This window comes from Colletes gigas, unplaced genomic scaffold (genome assembly GCF_013123115.1).
Source record: "Colletes gigas isolate AHSC1104 unplaced genomic scaffold, ASM1312311v1 Colletes_gigas_Sc00040, whole genome shotgun sequence".
Lineage (NCBI taxonomy): Eukaryota > Metazoa > Arthropoda > Insecta > Hymenoptera > Colletidae > Colletes > Colletes gigas.
Genome location: NW_025106669.1, coordinates 1617010 through 1642534, shown reverse-complemented (window position 1 = coordinate 1642534; position 25525 = coordinate 1617010). Strand labels below are relative to the sequence as shown.

The following is a 25525-nucleotide window of genomic DNA, read 5'->3' as shown; positions in this document are numbered from 1 at the left end:
TATTGTTGGTATTATGAAAATATGTTACACACACACACATACACATACACACACACACACACATACACATACACACACACACACATACACACACACACATACACACATACCCGCACATACACACACACACACACACGCACACACATGCACATACACACATACACACACGCACATACACACATACACACACACACACATATACACACACACATACACACACATATACACAGAGGTGTCCCTTTGTTTAGCAAAAACGGCACGTACGCGTAATGTTAACACTTTACCGACCGATAGCCTGTTAATCGACTGTTTTACCGACCGACGGCCTGTTAATCGACTGTTTTACCGATCAACGCTTACCGACCGATAGCGTATCAATCAACTGTTTTACCGGCCAACGCTTACCGACCCGATAGCCGATTAATCAACCGCTACCGGTCGGTAAAGTGTTAACTTTGAAATCGAAATCCGTTTTTTGGATATCGTGGAACGTGTAATCTTCAATCCTTCACTTCCAACGTTACTTGCAAAGCATCGAAGGGTCCAAAATTAGGAAATTAGCCCATCAATATTAGGAATCTTCGAACGTCTTTGGATCTCCTTACAATTTCGAATGTTGTCGTCGCTTTACTTGCAATGCATCGAAGGGTCACAAATGACCCAATGATGCAGTATACACAATCGACAGGAGGCATTGTACCAGCTGGAATTTCAGATTTCTGGCAATTCGAGCCCATAAAAATTGAAGCCATTAAAAATTCGATCACCTTTGGATCTTTTTTCAATTTCGAATTTTGTCATCACGTTTGTGAAATTTCCACGAAACGCGAAACTGTCGACACAGCTGCTCGATGGCTCGCAGGGTGAGGGGAGGTGGAGGGTGAATCGACACCGTTGGGGGGTGAAAAAAAGTGGAATTCGCTTCGAAGATTTGATATTTCGGCTCGATGGGCGGGAACCATGGGTTCTGCTCGCGCTGCTCAGAGTATCGACCCGTGAAAGACAGCTTCCAGCGACCTCGCCCCTACCTGATGACGACCAGCCCGTCGTCGTTCTGCCCAAAACTCCCTTTCGACAGTTTCGCGCCGTAGGAGAGTCGTAACGCGTGATTGCTATCCTTGGAACTTCGTTTCATCCATCCAACAACCAAGAAACTACATTTTTCAATTTTTATTCAGACAGAACGTACGAACAAGAAATTAGTTTCAATTTCGTTAACACTGGAACTACCAGAGCAGTCAAAATGACCCATAATTTTCAATAAAATTTGTAAAAAATTTACTCGACCGAATGTTCGAAAATTTATTTTTTCGAATAGATTGATGTAATATCAATATTTTATTTTGTTGTGAATGTATAAAATTCACGATCTTAACACTTTACCGACCGATAGCCTGTTGATCGACTGTTTTACCGACCGATGGCCTATCAATCGACTGTTTTACCGACCAACGCTTACCGACCGATAGCCGATTAATCAACCGCTACCGGTCGGTAAAGTGTTAACTTTGAAATCGAAATCCGTTTTTTGGATATCGTTGAATGTGTAATCTTCAATCCGACTGGTCGAAAGTGACTGTTTGTTGCCTGGTTCTATCAAGAAGAAAGTATCCAATTAATTTACATCCTTATGATTTTTTTAACATCTTGTTTCAGGAATTCAACGTCGCCAAGGAAAAGCACGCTGTGCAGCCATGCTCCTCCGTGGTGGTTGAATCAAGTAAGAATTTTCTCTGTTAAAATATTCTACGAATGTTTGATCCTCGAGGATTTCGAAGATTTTACGCAGATTCTCCCAGTTTGTTTCGAAAATCGGGGATCAATGAGCCACATCGCAACAAGTGATCCCGTTTTTACCACTGACACGCGATTTTTTAATTACTTTTTGAAGCAGCGAGCCTGCCACACCAGAGTCGCAGTTATCCGGGTGGTGGCAGTCGTTTGTTGACCAGAAATTCATCCGTGAGCTCTCAGAGCTCTTTAGAGGGTCCTTCCAGCCACCGTGGATCCACGTCGCAGGTTCGATCCTTTGGACCTGATGGCCGCCATCATCATCACCATCATCACCGTGACGCTCTCCACGCTGCGTCATCCTATCCACCCAGCAGGAGCTCAAGGTTTGACTTACAAAGTGTCCTACAGCATGTTAGCGACGGTTTATTTTTAAGGGACGTCGAGGGCATTTAGCTCGACGATATTTCGTTCTCAAACGATTTATGATAGAGACTTAGCCCAAGAGGGATGGTTGCAAGGACACAATTCAGATGGCCGTCGATGGCTGGTGACTCGAAGTAACGCAGCTATCGGGCGTCATAGGATTACTTGTTGAAAGGAAACGTAGGTATGTTAGAAAAAGGCAAGCGACCCGACGTTGTCTTGATTTAAAGAATAGGAACTCTGTTCCTTGAGGATCTGGCCACGGAGTGGGGAAGGCAAGGGTGCCTTCTGGTAGGAGGACTAAGCTTCACCTCTTGGCACTTACCCCAGAACCGGGACTGAGGAGAGTTGTTCATACAAAATATCTAACAAGCATGTGAGAACAAAACATTCCCATGAAAGCTACCCTACTTGACCTGGGAAGCTTCTTCTTTGACACACTGTATCTGCTTACTTTCACAATGACTATTAAAAATCATCTTTTTGCGTCTAAACGGTTGCCTCAAGACGTTTCATTGACGACTGTCTCACCATTTATTAGTGTGGTGTGGTGTGTGTGTGTGTGCGTGTGAATCATGAGTGGTATGAGTGAGTAAAGAATTATAATTTATTATAAATTTTTTGGTCTGAGTTAGGTCTGAGTTAGGTCTGGGTTAGGTCTGGATTAAGTCTGGGTTAGGTCAGGGTTAGGTCTGGGTTAGGTCTGGATTAAGTCTGGGTTAGGTCTGGGTTAGGTCTGGATTAAGTCTGGGTTAGGTCTGGGTTAGGTCTGGGTTAAGTCTGGATTAAGTCTGGGTTAGGTCTGGGTTAGGTCTGGATTAAGTCTGGGTTAGGTCTGGGTTAGGTCTGGGTTAGGTCTGGATTAAGTCTGGGTTAGGTCTGGGTTAGGTCTGGATTAAGTCTGGGTTAGGTCTGGGTTAGGTCTGGGTTAGGTCTGGATTAAGTCTGGGTTAGGTCTGGGTTAGGTCTGGGTTAGATCTGGGTTAGGTCTGGGTTAGGTTAGGTCTGGATTAGGTCTAGGTTAGGGTTATCCAAAAAATTTCTACCGAGAAAGCATCTATTTTATTCTTTTACATATATATATATATATAAAAGAATAAAATAACCGAGACCTAACCCAGACCTAACCCAGATCTAACGCAGACCTAACCCAGACCTAACCCAGACTTAATCCGGACCTAACCCAGACCTAACCCAGACTTAATCCAGATCTAACGCAGACCTAACCCAGACCTAACCCAGACTTAATCCAGACCTAACCCAGACCTAACCCATACTTAATCCAGACCTAACCCAGACCTAACCCAGACTTAATCCAGACCTAATCCAGACCTAACCCAGACTTAATCCAGACCTAACCCAGACCTAACCCAGACCTAACCCAGACCTAACCCAGACTTAATCCAGACCTAACCCAGATCTAACTCAGACCTAATCCAGACCTAACCCAAACCTAGGTCTGGGTTAGGTCTGGATTAAGTCTGGGTTAGGACTGGGTTAGGTCTGAATTAAGTCTGGGTTAGGTCTGGGTTAGGTCTAAATTAAGTCTGGGTTAGGTCTGGGTTAGGTCTGGATTAAGTCTGGGTTAGGTCTGGGTTAGGTCTGGGTTAGGTCTGAATTAAGTCTGGGTTAGGTCTGGAATAAGTCTGAATTAAGTCTGGGTTAGGTCTGGGTTAGGTCTGGGTTAGGTCTGGAATAAGTCTGGGTTAGGTCTGGGTTAGGTCTGGAATAAGTCTGGGTTAGGTCTGGGTTAGGTCTGAATTAAGTCTGGGTTAGGTCTGGGTTAGATCTGAATTAAGTCTGGGTTAGGTCTGGGTTAGGTCTGAATTAGGTCACCATTTATTAGTGTGGTGTGTGTGTGTGTTTGTGTGTGAATCATGAGTGGTATGAGTGAGTAAAGAATGCTTGGAATCGACTGATTGTTTATGAAAGGGGGTCGATATAGATGGCGACTGTGTTGCGTGTGGCGTCGTTCGTTTGGAAGACGCACGTGGCTGGCCCTAAGCAAAGGGCAGAGTCGAGCGAGTCGTCGAAGAGTTGAGACGTAGTGCGTAGTTACTATCTTTGTTTTCTTCTATGTTTAAATAAATTTAACGTTCTTTATTTACATTTTAATTTTATTTCCTACATTGGGTTCTAATCTGCCATTTCTCGATTAGAAAAACTTCTACTAATTGGTCAGGAATAAGTTACTAATGTACGAGGAAATTAAAAAAGCGTAATATTTGACACTTTCTTGCATTGAATAAATTTTTTTAGTCAACTCACATTGGAGTAATATACGACTTGTAAATAAATAATCAAAGTTTAGGAATCGTTTTCAATTATAAATATCGTAAAAAATAATGAAATTTTTAACAATGATTTTATTGATTATATGATTATATGATTATATGATTTTTATTTAATGATTTTTAATAATGATGAAATTATTTTTGATCTTTAGTATCGTCAACTTGTTTCAAAATTTTGAAATTTAACAATGCATTTTATAGTGATAGAGCATCTATCGTATAATTAGAACGCGTGTACCTCTTGCAACGTCAAAGATAAAAAATAATACAAAGGGAAAAGTTGAACTGCAACAAGCCAATTTTCCTGTGACCTCCATTCTTTAATCAGTGCAACAATGCATCTCCAAAGTATGATTACGCTATTTTTCGAACGAAATCGAACGTGTCTTTTTATATAGATCGACACTTTTGGCCATTTTGCGTATCAAAGTATCACGAAAAGCGAATGTAATAAACAAATACGCTAACTAAATATTTTTGTTCGAATTTTGGGAGACTTTTCCATCGTTGATTGAATCTATTTTAATTATCCAGGCGTATTTTGCTAAACCAACGATCTTTTTAGTAAAAATTGTATATAAATTCGAAGCCAATGTTTCTTGATCATTCGTCTCGACACAAATCCCACATCGAGACCTCGCAATAAATGGAAGACACAACGTCCAAAGACAAAAATACAAGATAACATCGCCCAACAGCCTCGATGTCACGGAAACGTATAGAAAATAGCCTGAAATAGCTAAAAGAAGCAAACATCTGCCACAAAATATACACCAAAAGAAGAGAATCCAAACTCGTCGTTAATGACTCGAAGGTAGACGTAAAAAATGAATTAAAAATAAAAAAAAAATTGCTTCGATTAACTGGACTGACAGCTGACACGTTCTCCGATCGAACATCGAATAATGGCCGCCATATTAACGCGATATCGCGACTGACGGGAAAGAACAGTCTCGCAGGAGCAGATGGTCTGTTATCGATGTTTATTATCGATATTTCGTGTACACGACGAGCATCTGTCGTTCGATGTCGGTGGTTTTCGATTCGACAGGGGCCAACGTTAATTTCGTCGGTTCCAAAGCAGAGCAATTCGCGTTCTGAAGTCTCAATTCTCGGCCTACGGACTCGTCGGTGTTTATTTTTGTATAAATTAGACGATCAACATGCACTGCCACGCACAGTAAGTCAAAATTCACTCCTAAAAGGACGCAAATAATTTTCTGCGACAAATAAAATAGGTCAATAAGATGCGACAATAATAAACATTTTAATGGAAGATTCTAGAGGCCAAAATAAAACGAAAATCGAAACATTTTTGGCCACACAGTATATTTTCGGTAAAAGAATTTTTTTCTCGAAAATGCGTAGGATTTCAGGGATATGTGTATTCACCAAAAATGATCATCAGTGACCCCTGTAAATAAAAATAATTTTTTTAAAATGATTCAAAATTTTTTAATTTTGTCGACAAAGTCCATTTACAGAATTTTTTTTCTCGATAATGCGTTGGATTTCGAGGGTGTGTCTGTTCACCAAAAATGATTGTAACTGACCCCTGCAACTGAAAATAATTTTTCTTTTTATTATAATTTTTACACAGATCACCGTCACCTGGCCGTGCAGCGTCGCTGGATGCACGGTGTGGGAGCCCAGCCAGTTGTTCCGGAAGCCTTATCAGCAGCAATGCATCACGCTCTCAGACTTCTCTGTCGTCTCTTGCAACAGGTGTAAGCTCCTCTTGCGGCGGATCCTCGATAAGCGTCGCACACGGAGCCTCGAGATCAATTGGCCGAAGTCTGTCGCCCCTTCTCATCCCGCCATTGCGCACTTCCGGCAGGTGAGGCAGCCCTGATTTATCATGTGGTCAGATTTCATTCGAAATCCAAAGCTTCCATTTATTTCCTAGCGTCCATTGTGTAGCCACTAGTTACCCCCTTTGGACTGTTCCAACGTGTCCTTAAACATAATTCAAACATTATGAGACAAAAAATGATGTCCGCACCTACACTTCTGAAACGTCAGAAAATAGCCAGGCTTGACGACGCGCGAGAAAACATGAGCAGAAATTGGAATGATGTAAGTTAAGTTTAGACATTCGTAAATCGAGATTTTAGCTTCATATTCGATATTCCTTGTTCAACTTAGGTTATTTTCTCTGACGAAAAAAAATTCAATTTGGACGGTCCGGATGGATTTGATTCATATTGGAGGGAGCTTCGTAAAGAACAAAAATACTTTTCGAAACGTAATTTCGGTGGGGGGACGCTTATCGTGTGGGGTGCATTCTGCTCCTGTGGCAAGCTCGGATTAGCTTTTCCAACTACACGAATTAATAGCGCGGAGTATATTGGAATACTCGAAAATCATTTATTGCCTTTTATTCGTGCAAACAATCACATTTCATGGACTTATCAACAAGATAATGCTCCGATCCATAAACACTGATAAACCACAGTTTGAAACGTTTGATGTCAATGTATTGAAATGGCCTGGGTTAGGTCTGGGTTAGGTCTGAATTAAGTCTGGGTTAGGTCTGGGTTAGGTCTAAATTAAGTCTGGGTTAGGTCTGGGTTAGGTCTGGATTAAGTCTGGGTTAGGTCTGGGTTAGGTCTGGGTTAGGTCTAAATTAAGTCTGGGTTAGGTCTGGGTTAGGTCTGGATTAAGTCTGGGTTAGGTCTGGGTTAGGTCTGGGTTAGGTCTAAATTAAGTCTGGGTTAGGTCTGGGTTAGGTCTGGATTAAGTCTGAGTTAGGTCTGGGTTAGGTCTGGGTTAGGTCTGGGTTAGGTCTAAATTAAGTCTGGGTTAGGTCTGGGTTAGGTCTGGATTAAGTCTGAGTTAGGTCTGGGTTAGGTCTGGATTTAATCTGAGTTAGATCTGGGTTAGGTCTAAATTAAGTCTGGGTTAGGTCTGGATTAAGTCTGGGTTAGGTCTGGGTTAGGTCTGAATTAAGTCTGGGTTAGGTCTGGGTTAAATCTATTTAAAACAAAATAAATCTATTCCCTGGGGGAATAATGTTATCTATAAATCCAGACCTAACCCAGACCTAACCCAGACCTAACCCAGATCTAACCCAGACCTAACCCAGACTTAATCCAGACCTAACCCAGACCTAACTCAGACTTAATCCAGACCTAACCCAGACCTAACTCAGACTTAATCCAGACCTAACCCAGACCTAACCCATATCTAACTCAGACTTAATCCAGACCTAACCCAGACTTAATCCAGACCTAACCCAGACCTAACCTAGACCTAACCCAGACTTAATCCAGACCTAACCCAGACCTAACTCAGACTTAATCCAGACTTAATCCAGACCTAACCCAGACCTAACCCAGACTTAATCCAGACCTAACCCAGACCTAACCCAGACTTAATCCAGACCTAACCCAGACCTAACTCAGACTTAATCCAGACCTAACCCAGACCTAACCCAGAATTAATCCAGACCTAACCCAGACCTAACCCAGAATTAATCCAGACCTAACCCAGAATTAATCCAGACCTAACCCAGACCTAACCCAGACCAAAATTGAAAACCTATGGGGTATCATGGATACGGCATATTTATGGAAATAATCGACAATTTTCGAACATTTCGGAGCTAAAAACAGCAGTTATCGAAGCGTGGAATCAAATTAGAAACTTAGAAAAAACTCATTACAAGTACGAACAATCGTATTTTTGAATTAATACATAAAAAAGGTGGTCCCACTCATTATCGAAAGTGTTCACTTTAATAAACTGAATTAGAAATTTAACACTTTATAGCCATTTAACCTTATTATTACGTTCCAAATACATTGGTGCTATAGTTACGCACCATTGCAATATTTCATTTATTATTATACTTCACGTTAAATAAATGTTATTTTTCTATTTTTTTCCATTGATTATAATTTTTTTCTAGTCCCTTTCACGTGGTATCATTAACATTTAGAAATCACTACAACTACAAAACTCTTGAAAATTATAGTGGTGCTATAGTTATGCTCCACAGTGTATGATGGTATCGCGATGGTTTCTGGGTACTTCGGGACCCAGGGAAACTTTGTCGTTTATCTCACGGAAAATAGAGCTCGAGAAGGGGTGGGTAATTGATAGAGACGCCATTTTATCGCTGCGTTGAACGAACGTATTTACTTAATAGTGCGTAGTATATTGGAATACTCGAAAATCATTTATTGCCTTTTATTATTATGTTGTTTAACGATACATAAATTTGTTTGTACGACAGCGATGGCGGACCACCTCCTCCAGCATCGCCTTTAGGCTCTATACAGCCTGATCTCTATCAACGAAGAGACGGTCCAATTTTCCTGAAGACTCACGGGTTCGTATACAACTTATTTTTCCATTTATTACATCTTCTTACATGTAATACAGACAATAGGATGTTTCACTAATTCTGTCGCAGAGAACTTTCATCGAATATCTTTATATCTTTTTGAAATTACGAGAGACATTCTCGATTCCATTTTAATAAATTCGTATAACAGCTTGTCTTACTTCTTTCGTTCCCAAAATGATTAAAAAGTCACACAAGAAAATATTTAACTATATTTTCGTGTATTTTATATGATCGAAAACAATCTGATATTTTGAAAATGTTTGAGGATTACTTTCGTATTATTTTTATTACAAATACGTATAATAATATTGTGTTTATGATAAGTTATTATAAATTAATGTTATTATTAATGACACAGACATTCAATTATAATGTTATTATTAATAATTGTCGAACAAAAGGTTATTTAAGGAATACCTAATGATAGTTAATGATAATATCGATATCCTTTTAAGACCAAATTGTACAGCGTTCCTAATATTATCTTTATGTACGCTATTCTTGAGAATTTTTACAGAAAATTTGATCTTACCGGTGATTTTCATTCGCTACGTTCACTTTGGGCAAAGTATTATACGTTGACCTACATAAATGTCGATCCATTCCCGTCTGAATGCACACATAGTATCAAAAAGGATTAAATTACCGGATATACGGCAATCGAATACGAAAGCCAGTGATTTTATGCGATCCGAACGTGAGACACGCTGACGGTTAATCCTTTGATCAATACTAGGAAGCACGTTAAAGCTTCGAGCTGCTGCGTCTAGTAATTAGAGTGCAAAATGTCTGTGTAATTGGACAGTAAATTCGTGTTTATCGTGGAATATACAATTGACTGTTCGACGATCGTGAAAAAATGGCCACTAATCAAGTATTTGAAATAGAAATGAAAACTATTATTCTTGAACCACCTCTGGCTGAATTTCATTTCCCCTATTTAATCGAGTACAAAAATTATGAAAAAAATCTGGTGCATTGTGGTTATTGAGATACGTGTTTGAGAATTTTTTCCGATTTTTCGATTCCAAATCCTAGGCGTGAAAAATTAAAAACGCAGAAAAATACCGATTTCGTATCGAAGCTTTCGAGACACTAGATTTCTATAATTACTGTTAATGCGTATTGTCATTGGCTATCTCCCTGAATTTTTTCAGATTTTTCGATTCCAAATCCTAGGCGTGAAAAATTAAAAACGCAGAAAAATACCGATTTCGTATTGAAGCTTTCGAGACACTAGATTTATATAATTACTGTAAATGCGTATTGTCATTGGCTATCTCCCTGAATTTTTTCAGATTTTTCGATTCCAAATCCTAGGCGTGAAAAATTAAAAACGCAGAAAAATACCGATTTCGTATCGAAGCTTTCGAGACACTAGATTTCTATAATTACCGTAAATGCGTATTGTCATTGGCTATCTCCCTGAATTTTTTCAGATTTTTCGATTCCAAATCCTGGGCGTGAAAAATTAAAAACGCAGAAAAATACCGATTTCGTATTGAAGCTTTCGAGACACTAGATTTATATAATTACTGTAAATGCGTATTGTCATTGGCTATCTCCCTGAATTTTTTCAGATTTTTCGATTCCAAATCCTGGGCGTGAAAAATTAAAAACGCAGAAAAATACCGATTTCGTATTGAAGCTTTCGAGACACTAGATTTCTATAATTACCGTAAATGCGTATTGTCATTGGCTATCTCCCTGAATTTTTTCAGATTTTTCGATTCCAAATCCTAGGCGTGAAAAATTAAAAACGCAGAAAAATACCGATTTCGTATCGAAGCTTTCGAGACACTAGATTTCTATAATTACCGTAAATGCGTATTGTCATTGGCTATCTCCCTGAATTTTTTCAGATTTTTCGATTCCAAATCCTGGGCGTGAAAAATTAAAAACGCAGAAAAATACCGATTTCGTATTGAAGCTTTCGAGACACTAGATTTATATAATTACTGTAAATGCGTATTGTCATTGGCTATCTCCCTGAATTTTTTCAGATTTTTCGATTCCAAATCCTGGGCGTGAAAAATTAAAAACGCAGAAAAATACCGATTTCGTATCGAAGCTTTCGAGACACTAGATTTCTATAATTACCGTAAATGCGTATTGTCATTGGCTATCTCCCTGAATTTTTTCAGATTTTTCGATTCCAAATCCTAGGCGTGAAAAATTAAAAACACAGAAAAATACCGATTTCGCATTGAAGCTTTCGAGACACTAGATTTCTATAATTACTGTACATGCGTATTGTCATTGGCTATCTCCCTGAATTTTTTCAGATTTTTCGATTCCAAATCCTGGGCGTGAAAAATTAAAAACGCAGAAAAATACCGATTTCGTATTGAAGCTTTCGAGACACTAGATTTCTATAATTACTGTAAATGAGTATTGTCATTGGCTATCTCCCTGAATTTTTTCAGATTTTTCGATTCCAAATCCTGGGCGTGAAAAATTAAAAACGCAGAAAAATACCGATTTCGTATTGAAGCTTTCGAGACACTAGATTTCTATAATTACCGTAAATGCGTATTGTCATTGGCTATCTCCCTGAATTTTTTCAGATTTTTCGATTCCAAATCCTAGGCGTGAAAAATTAAAAACGCAGAAAAATACCGATTTCGTATTGAAGCTTTCGAGACACTAGATTCATATAATTACTGTAAATGCGTATTGTCATTGGCTATGTCCCTGAATTTTTTCAGATTTTTTAGTATGGTGCACCGTAGTAGCAAAAATCAAAAACCGATTTTTTCGACGTTTTTCGCGTGAAAAAGCATCCTATACTTTGAATTTTTGTATTCTCTTTAATAGATAACTATATTGTATGGTTTTAAACATTTATAATTATATTTCTAATTATACTTCAAAGTATAAGATGCTTTTTCACGCGTAAAACGTCGAAAAAATCGGTTTTTGATTTTTCCTACTACGGCGCACCCTACCAAAAAATCTGAAAAAATTCAGGGAGATAACCAATGACAATACGCATTTACAGTAATTATAGAAATCTAGTGTCTCGAAAGCTTCAACACGAAATCCGTATTTTACTGTGTTTTTTTGCATTTTCAATTTTTCACGCCTAGGATTTGGAATCGAAAAATCGGAAAAAATTCTCAAACACGTATCTCGATAACCACAATGCACCAGATTTTTTTCATAATTTTTCTACCCGATTAAATAGGGGAAATGGGCACAAACTCGTTAATCCGAATTTTCTCAATAACTACCCTACCAAACAAGATAGAGGGTTAAAATTTGACACAGAACGTTTTTTCTCGATGCTCTATCGATGGATCCATCGTGTGTCATATTTGGTTCAAGGGTACATTTATAACTTGATTTCCAATTATACAAGCAATGGAACTTATTCTAAAAAAACTAAACAAAAGAAACGCGTGATTTTACGATAATTTTAGGCACGGGAAGAGTTTGGGTAGATTGCACCTGCGTTTCAAGTACGACTTCGATCGATCGGATCTACACGTTCACCTGATCGAGGCCCACGATCTAGCTGGCAGCGAGCAAGGTGGATTCAACGACCCTTACGTGAAACTAACCCTAACGCCCGAGGTGGACTCGAGGAAACGCCAAACTCAGATATATCGCAACGAGGCGAACCCCTTCTTCAATCAACAATTCAAATTTCCCGTCAGCAACGACGAACTCTACGACAAGACCCTCATTCTGCAGGCAAGTAACACTTTACCGACCGATAAAACAGTCGATTAATAGGCTATCGGTCGGTAAAGTGTTAACACATTACTTATTTCACAATCATCCTATCGAAACCTCGTTGAATGCACAACAGAGGAAAACAGAAACAAGTAAACAAGAGAATATCTATAAATCATAGAAATTTCTGATTGGAGATATATCAAATCGATGTTTAATTCGAGATTTTTTTAATATTAGATGAGAATACTGCTATGGTATTTATTGTTTAATATGAACGTAATCATAAACGGATAAATCCACCACTTATTGTAGACATCACAGTCACAAGATACGCAGCAACTGCCTCTGACGCACGTGTTCTCTGTTCTCGCGTCTCGTTGCGACTGACGCGCTGTCCTCTCTATATGCGCTCACGCGCATGCGCCTTCCGCCTGTACCTTATACATCACAGCTCTCACGATCACTCTTAACCCCTTAACGCGCACGCTCGAGTTAATCCGAGCGCGCTAAACTGGCCAAACAGTGCACGCTCGAGATAATTCGAGCGGCGTTCTATTATATGCTGCTATAATTTTTCACACTCAAATACAGTCGAGAATCGAAAACAACAATATGAAAGCAAAGAAAAAGGATCGTTTTATTGATATTTATCATCTAAAACAAATTTCTAAATTTCTAAAAATTCTTATCATGCCCATTTTAACCAAAATTAAGTTTCATACATTTGAGAAATTATTTAGAATTAAATCGTAAATCGTAAGAGGTTAGATTTGACACACATTAGCGTATCTGTTTCACGGTTCAATAAAAATGGCCGATTTAAGTCTGAGTAAAATGTGTATTAACTTTGATAATTTATACTTTAAGAGGTTAATTTAATATCGATGCTATTGATATGAATTTGTGATCTCTTAGTGTATTAATTTTTTGTTTTTTTTTTAAGATTTATAATGGACCTTTTTGTCTTGTACAACAGGTGCTGGATTACGATCGATTTTCTAGGAACGACGTGGTGGGATCGGTGAAAGTACCGCTACATATCTTGAGATTAGACTCCCCTACCTCTTCAGAAGAAGTTTGGGGTGAGATCGAACGCGAACGAAAACCTCGAGAGCAGATTCAAGAAGTTCACTTGTCGCTTTCCTACCTGCCAAGCGCCGAGCGATTGAAAGTCGTCATTTTGGAGGCGAGGAATCTGTTTCCCCCGCAGGTGACATCTTCTTATCGATCTTATAAATATATAATGTATTATTTATCGGTAGATTGGTGGTGTAAAATAAGTTCAATGTTCTTATTCATTTTATGTGTCACGACACACATTTCAATTTGTGTTATGTAGGAAAAGGAGACCCTAGACTCCTTCGTGAAGGTGAACCTTCTTTGCGGGGAGAAACGTATGAAAAAGAAGACTACGGTGAAGAAAGCGACCACCAGTCCTGTTTGGAACGAGCCAATGTCCTTCGACATCCCCGCAAGCTCTCTCGCGTCGTCCGCCATCGAGGTAAGCAAATTTCAAGCTCTGTTTTTTAATTTCCCATGTTATAATGCAAAATAGACGAAAAATAGACAGATGGTTGCGGTACGAAGGAAATTCTTTACAATAAAAAAGAGTAATATTAACACATTACCGACCGATAGCCTATTAATCGACTGTTTTACCGACCAACGCTTACCGGCTGAGAGGCTATCAATCAACTGTTTTACCGGCCAACGCTTACCGGCCGATAGCCGATTTATCAACCGTTAAATCAGCCAATTTATCTCGAGAAGTTTCATTTTGGAACACGTTTATACGAAATGGACGATAGTTAGAAATAACAAGACTTAAAAGTATTGGCACAGAGCAAATTTTCAAATAAAATATTACGTAATTGACAAAAAACCCGTTGGTATTTTAACGAATATATTTAACAGAAAGAAAGACAAACGATAATTTACAGGAATGCTTCGACGTGCGCTTCTCTACGTCTCGACGAGAATTGCCCGATGCCGAACGTTTCTCCAGCTCGTCGGCTCGTCCACGTTGTCCGTTAACGTAACGGTCGGGCCAGCTGAGTCAACAATGTCGCCGAACGTTCGCGGAACGAAGGCACACGAAAACGAGAGCTTGTCTTTTACACGCGGCACTACGATTCACTCTCGTTACATTGTAATCATTCTTCGACACGTACTGAACCCACATATATATAACGGTTTAATAATAATGAACAATACAGAAGTGATACATGTTGGTGCACGCAACAACGCACGACGACCACGCAACGAACTCGGTGGAAAGCGACGCAACACTCATGCGCGCGTTCTCACTCGCGCACACTCCTCTGCGCATACTCACAGGCGCACGCTACCCGGGATGTGTGACAAACTTCCATCAGAAATAACAAATGAATACCAAATTGAATCTCGGGACTTCCCTGGATACAACAGTCGTGCCAATATTATAAATATTTACACAAGTGTTTCATAGAAACATTAAATTCACAAGTGTGCCAATAGATTAATACATTGTCACATTTTGTGTAAACAATCGAGTCGTTCAAACATTTGTAAAGATTGATTTTTCTCAAGTTTGATCAAATTCAAGTTACTTCGATAATCAAATGCTTGACTTGGTTGGGTTAGGTCTGGGTTAGGTCTGGGTTATATCTACGTTAGGTCTGTGTTATGTCTGGGTTAGATTTGGGTTAGGTCTGGGTTAGATTTGGGTTAAGACTGGGTTAGGTCTGGGTTAGGTCTGGAATAAGTCAGAATTAAGTCTGGGTTAGGTCTGGAATAAGTCTGAATTAAGTCTGGGTTAGGTCTGGGTTAGGTCTGGAATAAGTCTGAATTAAGTCTGGGTTAGGTCTGGGTTAGGTCTGGAATAAGTCTGAATTAAGTCTGGGTTAGGTCTGGGTTAGGTCTGGAATAAGTCTGAATTAAGTCTGGGTTAGGTCTGGGTTAGGTCTGGAATAAGTCTGAATTAAGTCTGGGTTAGGTCTGGAATAAGTCTGAATTAAGCCTGGGTTAGGTCTGGAATAAGTCTGAATTAAGTCTGGGTTAGGTCTGGGTTAGGTCTGAATTAAGTCTGGGTTAGGTCTGGGTTAGGTCTGAATTAAGTCTGGGTTAGGTCTGGGTTAGGTCTGGATTAGGTCTGGGTTAGGTCTGCGGTATGAAAAAGAGATGGACATTGCACAGAGACGAGGGTGGAGGAGAGGACGGGCCTAACATCAGCCCAACCCCACCAGGATCCGTACTGGTATTATATTAGGTGTTGGCGCCTGTATATTTATTATTTATTTATTTATTTATTTATTTATTTATGTATTTATTTATATATATATTTATTCATTGTCTTATTTATTTGAGGGACTTATTTAACTATTTATTAAATTATTTATTAACTCACTTATTTATTTTATTTATAGACTTATTACTGTCTTATTTATTTATTATTTATTTTACTGACACTATACATCTTTTAGTTGTATTTTATTACTAGTTTATTGACGTACTTACTATTTACCCTATACACACGCACATACTGCGTACCTTAATACAGAAACGTCTCCTTACAACCGCTATTTGGTTACACTTTCCTTATATCTCATTTTACTTTTTCTTTTTATATTTTCCTTATTCTTATATTTATTTCTTTATCTTTTTATTTTCTTTTATTACTTTTTATTAATACTATGTCTTGTTATTTTCTTTTTCTTGGTGATAAACCATACATGTACTCGAATATTGTAATGCAATCTGAGGGAGTTATAATAAAGAAAGAGCAACTCCGACCTGGAATGAAACCCCACCCTCAGGCTTCTCCTGACGGTGGGCATTTGTGTGCCCATTTGTCGCCAAGACTTCCTTGGTGACCTCCGCGGGGTGAAGTAATGCGGAAAGCAGTTCCGCCCTGCGGTGTGGGGGTAAGTGGAGGGTTAAAAGGTCTGGGTTAGGTCTGTGTTAGGTCTGAATTAAGTCTAGGTTAGGTCTGGGTTAGGTCTGGAATAAGTCTGAATTAAGTCTGGGTTAGGTCTGGGTTAGGTCTGAATTAAGTCTGGGTTAGGTCTGGGTTAGGTCTGAATTAAGTCTGGGTTAGGTCTGGGTTAGGTCTGGATTAGGTCTGGGTTAGGTCTGTGTTAGGTCTGAATTAAGTCTAGGTTAGGTCTGGGTTAGGTCTGGAAGAAAAATTAGATTTTCTAATTAGCAAACTCGTCTTTTTAAGAGTAAATTAAGACCTAACCCAGACCTAACCCAGACATAATTCAGACTTATTCCAGACCTAACCCAGACCTAACCCAGACCTAACCCAGATTTATTCCAGACCTAACCCAGACCTAACCCAGACTTATTCCAGACCTAACCCAGACCTAACCCAGACCTAACCCAGACCTAACCCAGACCTAACCCAGACTTATTCCAGAGCTAACCCAGACCTAACCCAGACCTAACCCAGACTTATTCCAGACCTAATCCAGACCTAACCCAGACCTAACCCAGACCTAACCCAGACTTAATTCAGACCTAACCCAGACCTAACCCAGACTTAATTCAGACCTAACCCAGACCTAACCCAGACTTATTCCAGACCTAACCCAGACCTAACCCAGACTTAATTCAGACCTAACCCAGACCTAACCCAGACTTATTCCAGACCTAACCCAGACCTAACCCAGACCTAACCCAGACTTAATTCAGACCTAACCCAGACCTAACCCAGACTTATTCCAGACCTAACCTAGACCTAACCCAGACCTAACCCAGACTTAATTCAGACCTAACCCAGACCTAACCCAGACTTAATTCAGACTTATTCCAGACCTAACCCAGACCTAACCCAGTGCCAATACTTTTGTTTCGTCGAAAACTGTCCTCCGTGTATTTGTTACTATTTTTCATTGTTACAAGTCTACTTAACCGCTTTGTTTCGCGTGATACTTAAAGTTCAAACCTCAAACTTATATTTTATACCAAAAATAAAGAAGACGTACTTTATTCACAGCTACGTAACATTTTATTTGAAAATACGCTCTGTGCCAATACATTTTGTATATCGCGTGTAGAATAAACGTATTTACAATTGAACACGTCGCGAAATTGTTATTTAAATTCGAAATGCATAACACAATTCCATCGACAGATGTTACGTTTCTCTAAAAAAGAAGGGAAAAAGGCGCGAGAAAAATTTAATTTGAAAATTTTATGCCACGGAACGTAATTTCCTTCTCATCCTTTGTTCATTTTTTCTTTTTTCTCTCCCCGGATATTTAATGGTTTCCGTTCGACGAGGATTTTTCGAATATCAGACGGAGAATCGCACCGAGAAGGCTCGAACTCGAAATATTAGAATTGTTTGCTGATCGATGAATATTCTATCGCACGTACTACGGGGAAACGTGTTGCAAAGGGTGGGAAGAGCTGCTTTCAGCGCTGAACGCAGGACGGAACTCAATCAATTTCCCCGGTCTAAATGGTCGCGTTTTTATTTGCCATAAAGGAAATAACTCAGCAAAGAAAGTAAAAAACGTTTCGTCAGGATCGAAACGTTTCGTCAGTTGTGAAAAATTGTTTATATGAAAATTTCCAAGCGCTATATCTTGAAAACTAATGAAAATCGGGTAAATAAATTGCAGGTCAATGAATTCGTATTAAAAAACACTATCGCATGATCGAAAAAAAAATATACAGCACCATTTAAAAAACGAAACTTCATCGTCGTATCTTTGAAATTAATAACATAAATAAAATTTTCGTTTACGCCAGAATAAAGATCCTATTTTATCCTGCAATTTTCATATAAACAATTTTTCCGTATCATCAATAGTTATTGCAGTATCGCGACTGTCGCACTTTAGCTGGTACACCCTGTAATAATGGTTTTTGGTAATTCCGTTCGATGTCCAATAATAAACTGATTGTTCGTAAGGTACGCGTAATGGACTCCAGTAACGAATTCATCGGAGGGAGCGTAATCGTTGGATCTTGCATTATCGGCCCTGCCACAGGAGCTGTACCAGGGGCGGAGTACAACGGTAGCCAGGGAAGGGAGCACTGGCTCCACATGACCCAATCGCCGAGGGACACCATCGCCATGTGGCACACTTTGCACTAGATTATCGATCGAGAGTACCCTTTCTCCCGTTTACTCCCCCCTCCCGATGGCGGAGTCAGGCACACAATCAGATTCTAGGGTAAATTAATCGGTAAACGGTATATGTAAACAAAGTAGCCATGTTGTATATGTGAAACCGCTTCTATGGATGTACTGTCGAGACCGCTAAACGAAAACGAAAACCACCATCGTGTTTTGTTGCCCCCACACTATCAATATTTTGCTGGCCAGGCTTTCCATAAAGGGTATAGCCGATTAAGGGGGTCAAATGTGACATACGATGGATCCATCGATAGAGCATCAAGAAAAAACGTTCTGTGCCAAATTTTAACCCTCTATCTTGTTTGGAAGGGTAGTTATTGAGAAAATTCGGATTAACGAATTTCTGCCTATTTCCCCTATTTAATCGAGTAGAAAAATTATGAAAAAAATCTGGTGCATTGTGGTTATCGAGATACGTGTTTGAGAATTTTTTCCGATTTTTCGATTCCAAATCCTAGGTGTGAAAAATTGAAAACCCAAAAAAACACAGAAAAATACGGATTTCGTATTGAAGCTTTCGAGACACTAGATTTCTATAATTACTGTAAATGCGTATTGTCATTGGCTATCTCCCTGAATTTTTTCAGATTTTTTGATTCCAAATCCTGGGCGTGAAAAATCAAAAACGCAGAAAAATACCGATTTCGTATTGAAGCTTTCGAGACACTAGATTTCTATAATTACTGTAAATGCGTATTGTCATTGGCTATCTCCCTGAATTTTTTCAGATTTTTTGATTCCAAATCCTAGGCGTGAAAAATCAAAAACGCAGAAAAATACCGATTTCGTATTGAAGCTTTCGAGCTACTAGATTTATATAATTACTGTAAATGCGTATTGTCATTGGCTATCTCCCTGAATTTTTTCAGATTTTTTGATTCCAAATCTTAGGCGTGAAAAATCAAAAACGCAGAAAAATACCGATTTCGTATTGAAGCTTTCGAGACACTAGATTTCTATAATTACTGTAAATGCGTATTGTCATTGGCTATCTCCCTGAATTTTTTCAGATTTTTTGATTCCAAATCCTGGGCGTGAAAAATCAAAAACGCAGAAAAATACCGATTTCGTATTGAAGCTTTCGAGACACTAGATTTATATAATTACTGTAAATGCGTATTGTCATTGGCTATCTCCCTGAATTTTTTCAGATTTTTTAGTATGGTGCACCGTAGTAGCAAAAATCAAAAACCGATTTTTTCGACGTTTTTCGCGTGAAAAAGCATCCTACACTTTGAATTTTTGTATTCTCTTTAATAGATAACTATATTGTATGGTTTTAAACATTTATAATTATATTTCTAATTATACTTCAAAGTATAAGATGCTTTTTCACGCGAAAAACGTCGAAAAAATCGGTTTTTGATTTTTCCTACGACGGCGCACCCTACCAAAAAATCTGAAAAAATTCAGGGAGATAACCAATGACAATACGAATTTACAGTAATTATATAAATCTAGTGTCTCGAAAGCTTCAATACGAAATCCGTATTTTTCTGTGTTTTTTTGCGTTTTCAATTTTTCACGCCTAGAATTTGGAATCGAAAAATCGGAAAAAATTCTCAAACACGTATCTCAATAACCACAATGCACCAGATTTTTTTCATAATTTTTCTACTCGATTAAATAGGGAAAATAGGCAGAAATTCGTTAATCCGAATTTTCTCAATAACTACCCTTCCAAACAAGATAGAGGGTTAAAATTTGGCACAGAACGTTTTTTCTTGATGCTCTATCGATGGATCCATCGTATGTCACATTTCGTTCAAGGGCACATTTCACCCCCTTATTCGGCTATACCCTTTCGATTCCCCATCTACGAAATTTTTGTTTCCTATACGGGCCCTTTTCATTTCATTTTTATTTCTTCCCCCCAATCTTCGTGAGAAAGACGAATTTTGTTCCTTTTTTTACGGGTTAAAATTTTTGTTTCTATCGGCCAAGTCGTGTCTTATGTAACCGCGACAGTTGGTAACAATGGCGGACAGTCGCGACAACCTAAGCTTCACTTTACAGGGGACCGTTCCGTGTTTTCCTTGAAACAAATTTTCCAGACAAGACGCGTTTTCGATAAAGAAACAAAATGGAAGCCGAAGGAGGAACACTTTCTTCCAGCAAACGGGTGATTTTTTATTACAGTCCGAACTAAAAAAAAAAACGAGGTATACGCGTATACATATGTACCTACTTCCTAAGCCTAAACGTACTATACAACAAAACTGACCTCAAGGAAAGACGGTTCACAGTGAATTTGAAAGCCTAAGAAACGATTTCTTCACCAATAAGTATAGTCCTGGCCACCGTTATCGTTATTAAATGTCGAATACTGTTCGCCGAGTATGTAACCGACAGCAGCAACAGAGAATGCAAATAAACAAAAAACTAAAAACAGAATCGAGCGAACCGGAAGTCTTCAGATAACGCTTCTTGTTACGAGGCGATAACACGTGTTACACGCCTCTCGTTTTTTACGTTCTCCTCCGAGCACTGTACACCAATTACGTACAAGGATAATGCAAAAAAAAAAAAAAGTCTGATTTATACGAAAGAGTAAAAAATGAAAATATATGAACACTTCCGACCAAAGTTCGTCATATCATATATATATACATGTATATTGATAATTTTGAAAAAATTCTTCGGAGCTTAGATCTATTTATTCTGAATTTAAGAGCTCGATCAAGGAACCTGCCGTATCATAAAATACTTTAGGCTCTTGTACGTGTATTACAGCGACTAAATGTTTCTGGTTGGTTGGCGAGAAAGATGGAAACTGAAACGAAGAGTATATAAATTAAATGTTGATCATCGTTGAGTATGTTAAATATATATCATGTATATGTATATTATAAATACAAACATAACGATACGTTTACATGAAACGTAAAGATTATGGGAAACTATTGAGTCTCGTTGGGAAGAAACGCTTAACTGTATGAGCGTGGTCCGAATTGTACGCTTAATTTATACTTGAACAGTATTTCTATTATATTCTACGTACCACAAAAGGTACATGGTATTTATATTAAAAATATATATATATATACATATTATTATAAAGATGTTCTTATATGTATATCGTGTCGTATAAACAATCATGTTGGATGTTTAATGCAAACACGTTTTTAACATTCCTATACACACTACCGACCATACGGAGACGATGCTGTTTGATTCATTTTTTAAAATTTCTGACATAACCTGTAATAATAAACGAACGATGAATGATTAATTGTTCGTTCGACTTACCGAACTTGTAGCAGCGAATTTCATTCTAATTCTTTATTGTTCTCCGACGTTGTTGATATATCGTTGAGGTCGGTAGTGCACTTGTAATTGCTGTGAAGAAATTTATGGGAGTGTGAAGTTTCATGTGTCCTGGTTGGCATACAGCGACTCAGTCAAAATCGTACACCACGTGTGAAAATATGTTTCATTATAAAAAAAAAAGTTTAGGAATGATTTGAAATACAAAATGAGGCAGACATATTATCGTAAATATATCTGTATTTATTGTATAATGATGATGAAAGAAATGAATATTGCTTAACACTAGAAAGACTATAATAGTGATGTTGATCTAATCGTTTAATACGTTTTGCTAGACAGACCTAACCCAGACATAACACAGACCTAACCAAGACTTAATCCAGACTTAATCCAGACCTAACCCAGACCTAACCCAAACCTAGGTCTGGGTTAGGTCTGGGTTAGGTCTGGATTAGATTTGGATTAGATTTGGGTTAGGTCTGGGTTAGGTCTGGATTAGATCTGGATTAGATCTGGGTTAGGTCTGGATTAGATTTGGATTAGATTTGGGTTAGGTCTGGGTTAGGTCTGGATTAGATTTGGATTAGATTTGGGTTAGGTCTGGATTAGATCTGGATTAGATCTGGGTTAGGTCTGGATTAGATTTGGATTAGATTTGGGTTAGGTCTGGGTTAGGTCTGGATTAGATTTGGATTAGATTTGGGTTAGGTCTGGATTAGATCTGGATTAGACCTGGGTTAGGTCTGGATTAGATTTGGATTAGATTTGGGTTAGGTCTGGGTTAGGTCTGGATTAGATTTGGGTTAGGTCTGGGTTAGGTCTGGATTAGATTTGGGTTAGGTCTGGGTTAGGTCTGGGTTAGGTCTCATTTACACTGTTGTAGTATTTTGTAATTTCCAAGTGTATGATTTGGTTTGGACTCGAAAAAATGTCGAATGGGACTTGACGAACAATGCTTTTAAGTGTTTTATTTGAAATTTACCTGTTAAAATAAGTGTTTTATTTACACTGTTGTTGTATTTTGTAATTTCCAAGTGTATGATATCTGTTTGGTTTGGACTTGAAAGAATGTCGAGTGAGACTTGACGAAAGTGCTCCTGAGATCAAAATTTATGTCGAATCACACTCGACATAGGAGTGCAAAGGGTTAAGATAATTTAGATTATTAACTAATCCAGACCTAACCCAGACCTAACTCAGATCTACATCAGATCTAATCCAGACCTAACCCAGACCTAACCCAGATCTAACCCAGACCTAAACCAGACCTAACCCAGATCTAACCCAGACCTAAACCAGACCTAACCCAGATCTAATTCAGATCTAATCCAGACCTAACCCAGAGCTAACTCAGATCTAATCCAGACCTAACCCAGACCTAACCCAGATCTAACCCAGACCTAAACCAGACCTAACCCAGATCTAATTCAGATCTAATTCAGACCTAACCCAGATCTAATTCAGATCTAATCCAGACCTAACCCAGAGCTAACTCAGATCTAATCCAGACCTAACCCAGATCTAATTCAGATCTGAGTTAGATCTGAGTTAGGTCTGGGTTAGGTCTGGATTAGATCTGAGTTAGCTCTGGGTTATGTCTGGGTTAGGTCTGGATTAGATCTGGGTTAGGTCTGGGTTAGGTCTGTGTTAGGTACGCCCAAATCGACAATTTATCATGTACTTGTATGTTATCATGTGTTGGTAATCGAAAAAAAATGAAAACTGTTATTTCAATACAGAGTCGAACTGGTCATATAAGAAATTTACTCAATTCAATAATAAGAGTCATTTGATTATTTAAAATTTCCCAAGCAGTCAAAATGACTGCTTTTGACCAATATAGGTATAACACATATACCGGAAATGAAGGAGGGAGGAGGTAACTACAATTATTAATAAACGCATTTATATGTTCTGCAAAAAGTCACAAAATTCTAAGAAATTGTGTCATTATATACATAATTGTTTTTCTAATTGAAATTAAAAAGCAGTCAAAATGACTTCCTTGGGCAATCTAGTGTTAACGTAAAAAAAATAAAGTTCTTCGCGACAATTTAAATTTCTCGCGCCTCTAATGTCGTTTGCTTCATTTTCTTTTGTTTAACGTTCTTCCTTTACAGTAACTTTGTTTTTTTTATGTTAATAAATACAGAAATATTTACAATAATATAACTGCCTTATTCTTTTTCTAAATCATCCTCAAACCTCTTTTTTCGAACGAAACATATTTTCATACGGTGGTGTACGATTTTGGCTGCGACTCGCTGTACGAAACGAACAGTTTCTATCGTCCTTCTATCACCGATACTTTATACGCTGATTTTGAGAAGGTTCTATCGATGCGTCGAATAGTTTTTAAAATCAACAGACCTCTGTTATCGGACCTGAATTTGTCCTGCACTCCACGACGAGCGAAAACGTTAAAAGCTTCGACTTGTTGCGTTGTCAACGATCGATAAGTCGAAATATGATTCTCGTAGTACAAATGATCGAAGAAAGAAACGCGGTTTACAGCGTTTTCGAGAATGTCTCTTCTCTCGTTACGTCGTAAAAGAAAACAAATGTACAATGTATCCTAAATGTGACGTATAACCGATATTTTCTTGTAATGTATCTTCATGATTCGATTGAAAATAAAGAATCACTTATTTCCGTCAAAATCGTACGTTTCACTTTGCAAACTGTCTTCAACGACGAGGACGCAGGTAAGAAAAAGTTGCACGAATAATATACGTTATTCTTCTTTTAATTCTATTTAACATTTTATTATGTATAACACATAATGTGCGAGAGTATTTTTGTTTTACGAAAATAAGTTCATGTACAACATACTTATCTTTCTATACATAAATAATACATATATTACTGCGAGTAGTTACGTTTCCTTGAACTACAAAATCTCTTTTACGTATGTATTACGAGATCAAGCTATCTATATAATGCATGTTCTTTGTTTAACGTAGCTGTACGACCAAAATAATCGCGTGTAACATTAAAACGCAGAATTCACATTCTTTATCAAGTTATCAGTGTCCGCAATGTCAACAAAGGTTTTTACGCCTTTGGATCGTACCGATAATATTATACGAGCACCATTTTCGTGCCACTTACCTTTAAGTAATACGCAACAGTCTTTTTCTAGATGTAACAGAATTGTTATAAAGCAGTCGAAGTGATTATAGGTTATTTAAAGGTAGGAATATACGTACCAAGTTGGCCTCGTTCGTGTGCAGCAGCCAATTGATTGACAACACGTCTCTCTACTATAGACCTAACCCAGACTTAATCCAGACTTAATCCAGACATAATCCAGACCTAACCCAGACCTAACCCAGACTTAATCCAGACCTAACCCAGACCTAACCCAGACCTAGGTTTGGGTTAGGTCTGGGTTAGGCCTGGAATAAGTCTGAATTAAGTCTGGGTTAGGTCTGGGTTAGGTCTGGAATAAGTCTGAATTAAGTCTGGGTTAGGTCTGGGTTATGTCTGGGTTAGGTCTGGGTTAGGTCTGGGTTAGGTCTGGGTTAGGTCCGAATTAAGTCTGGGTTAGGTCTGGGTTAGGTCTGGGTTATGTCTGGGTTAGGTCTGGGTTAGGTCTGGTTTAGGTCTGGGTTAGGTCTGGGTTAGGTCTGGGTTAGGTCT

General features: G+C 38.4%; 1 protein-coding gene across 1 annotated transcript in view; it reads left to right on the top strand.

Annotated features, from left to right (window-relative positions):
• The window catches only part of LOC122402818 (synaptotagmin-5), an 81138-nt gene extending 62349 nt beyond the window's left edge, over positions 1 to 18789 (top strand). The window contains exons 2-9 of the mRNA XM_043405933.1: positions 1657 to 1720; positions 1895 to 2117; positions 6052 to 6288; positions 8689 to 8784; positions 12225 to 12498; positions 13460 to 13693; positions 13823 to 13984; positions 18386 to 18789. Coding sequence (XP_043261868.1) covers positions 1657 to 1720; positions 1895 to 2117; positions 6052 to 6288; positions 8689 to 8784; positions 12225 to 12498; positions 13460 to 13693; positions 13823 to 13984; positions 18386 to 18571 — 1476 coding nt within the window. The 3' untranslated portion in view covers positions 18572 to 18789. The remainder of the gene's footprint in view (positions 1 to 1656; positions 1721 to 1894; positions 2118 to 6051; positions 6289 to 8688; positions 8785 to 12224; positions 12499 to 13459; positions 13694 to 13822; positions 13985 to 18385) is intronic.
• Positions 18790 to 25525: the final 6736 nt, after the last annotated feature.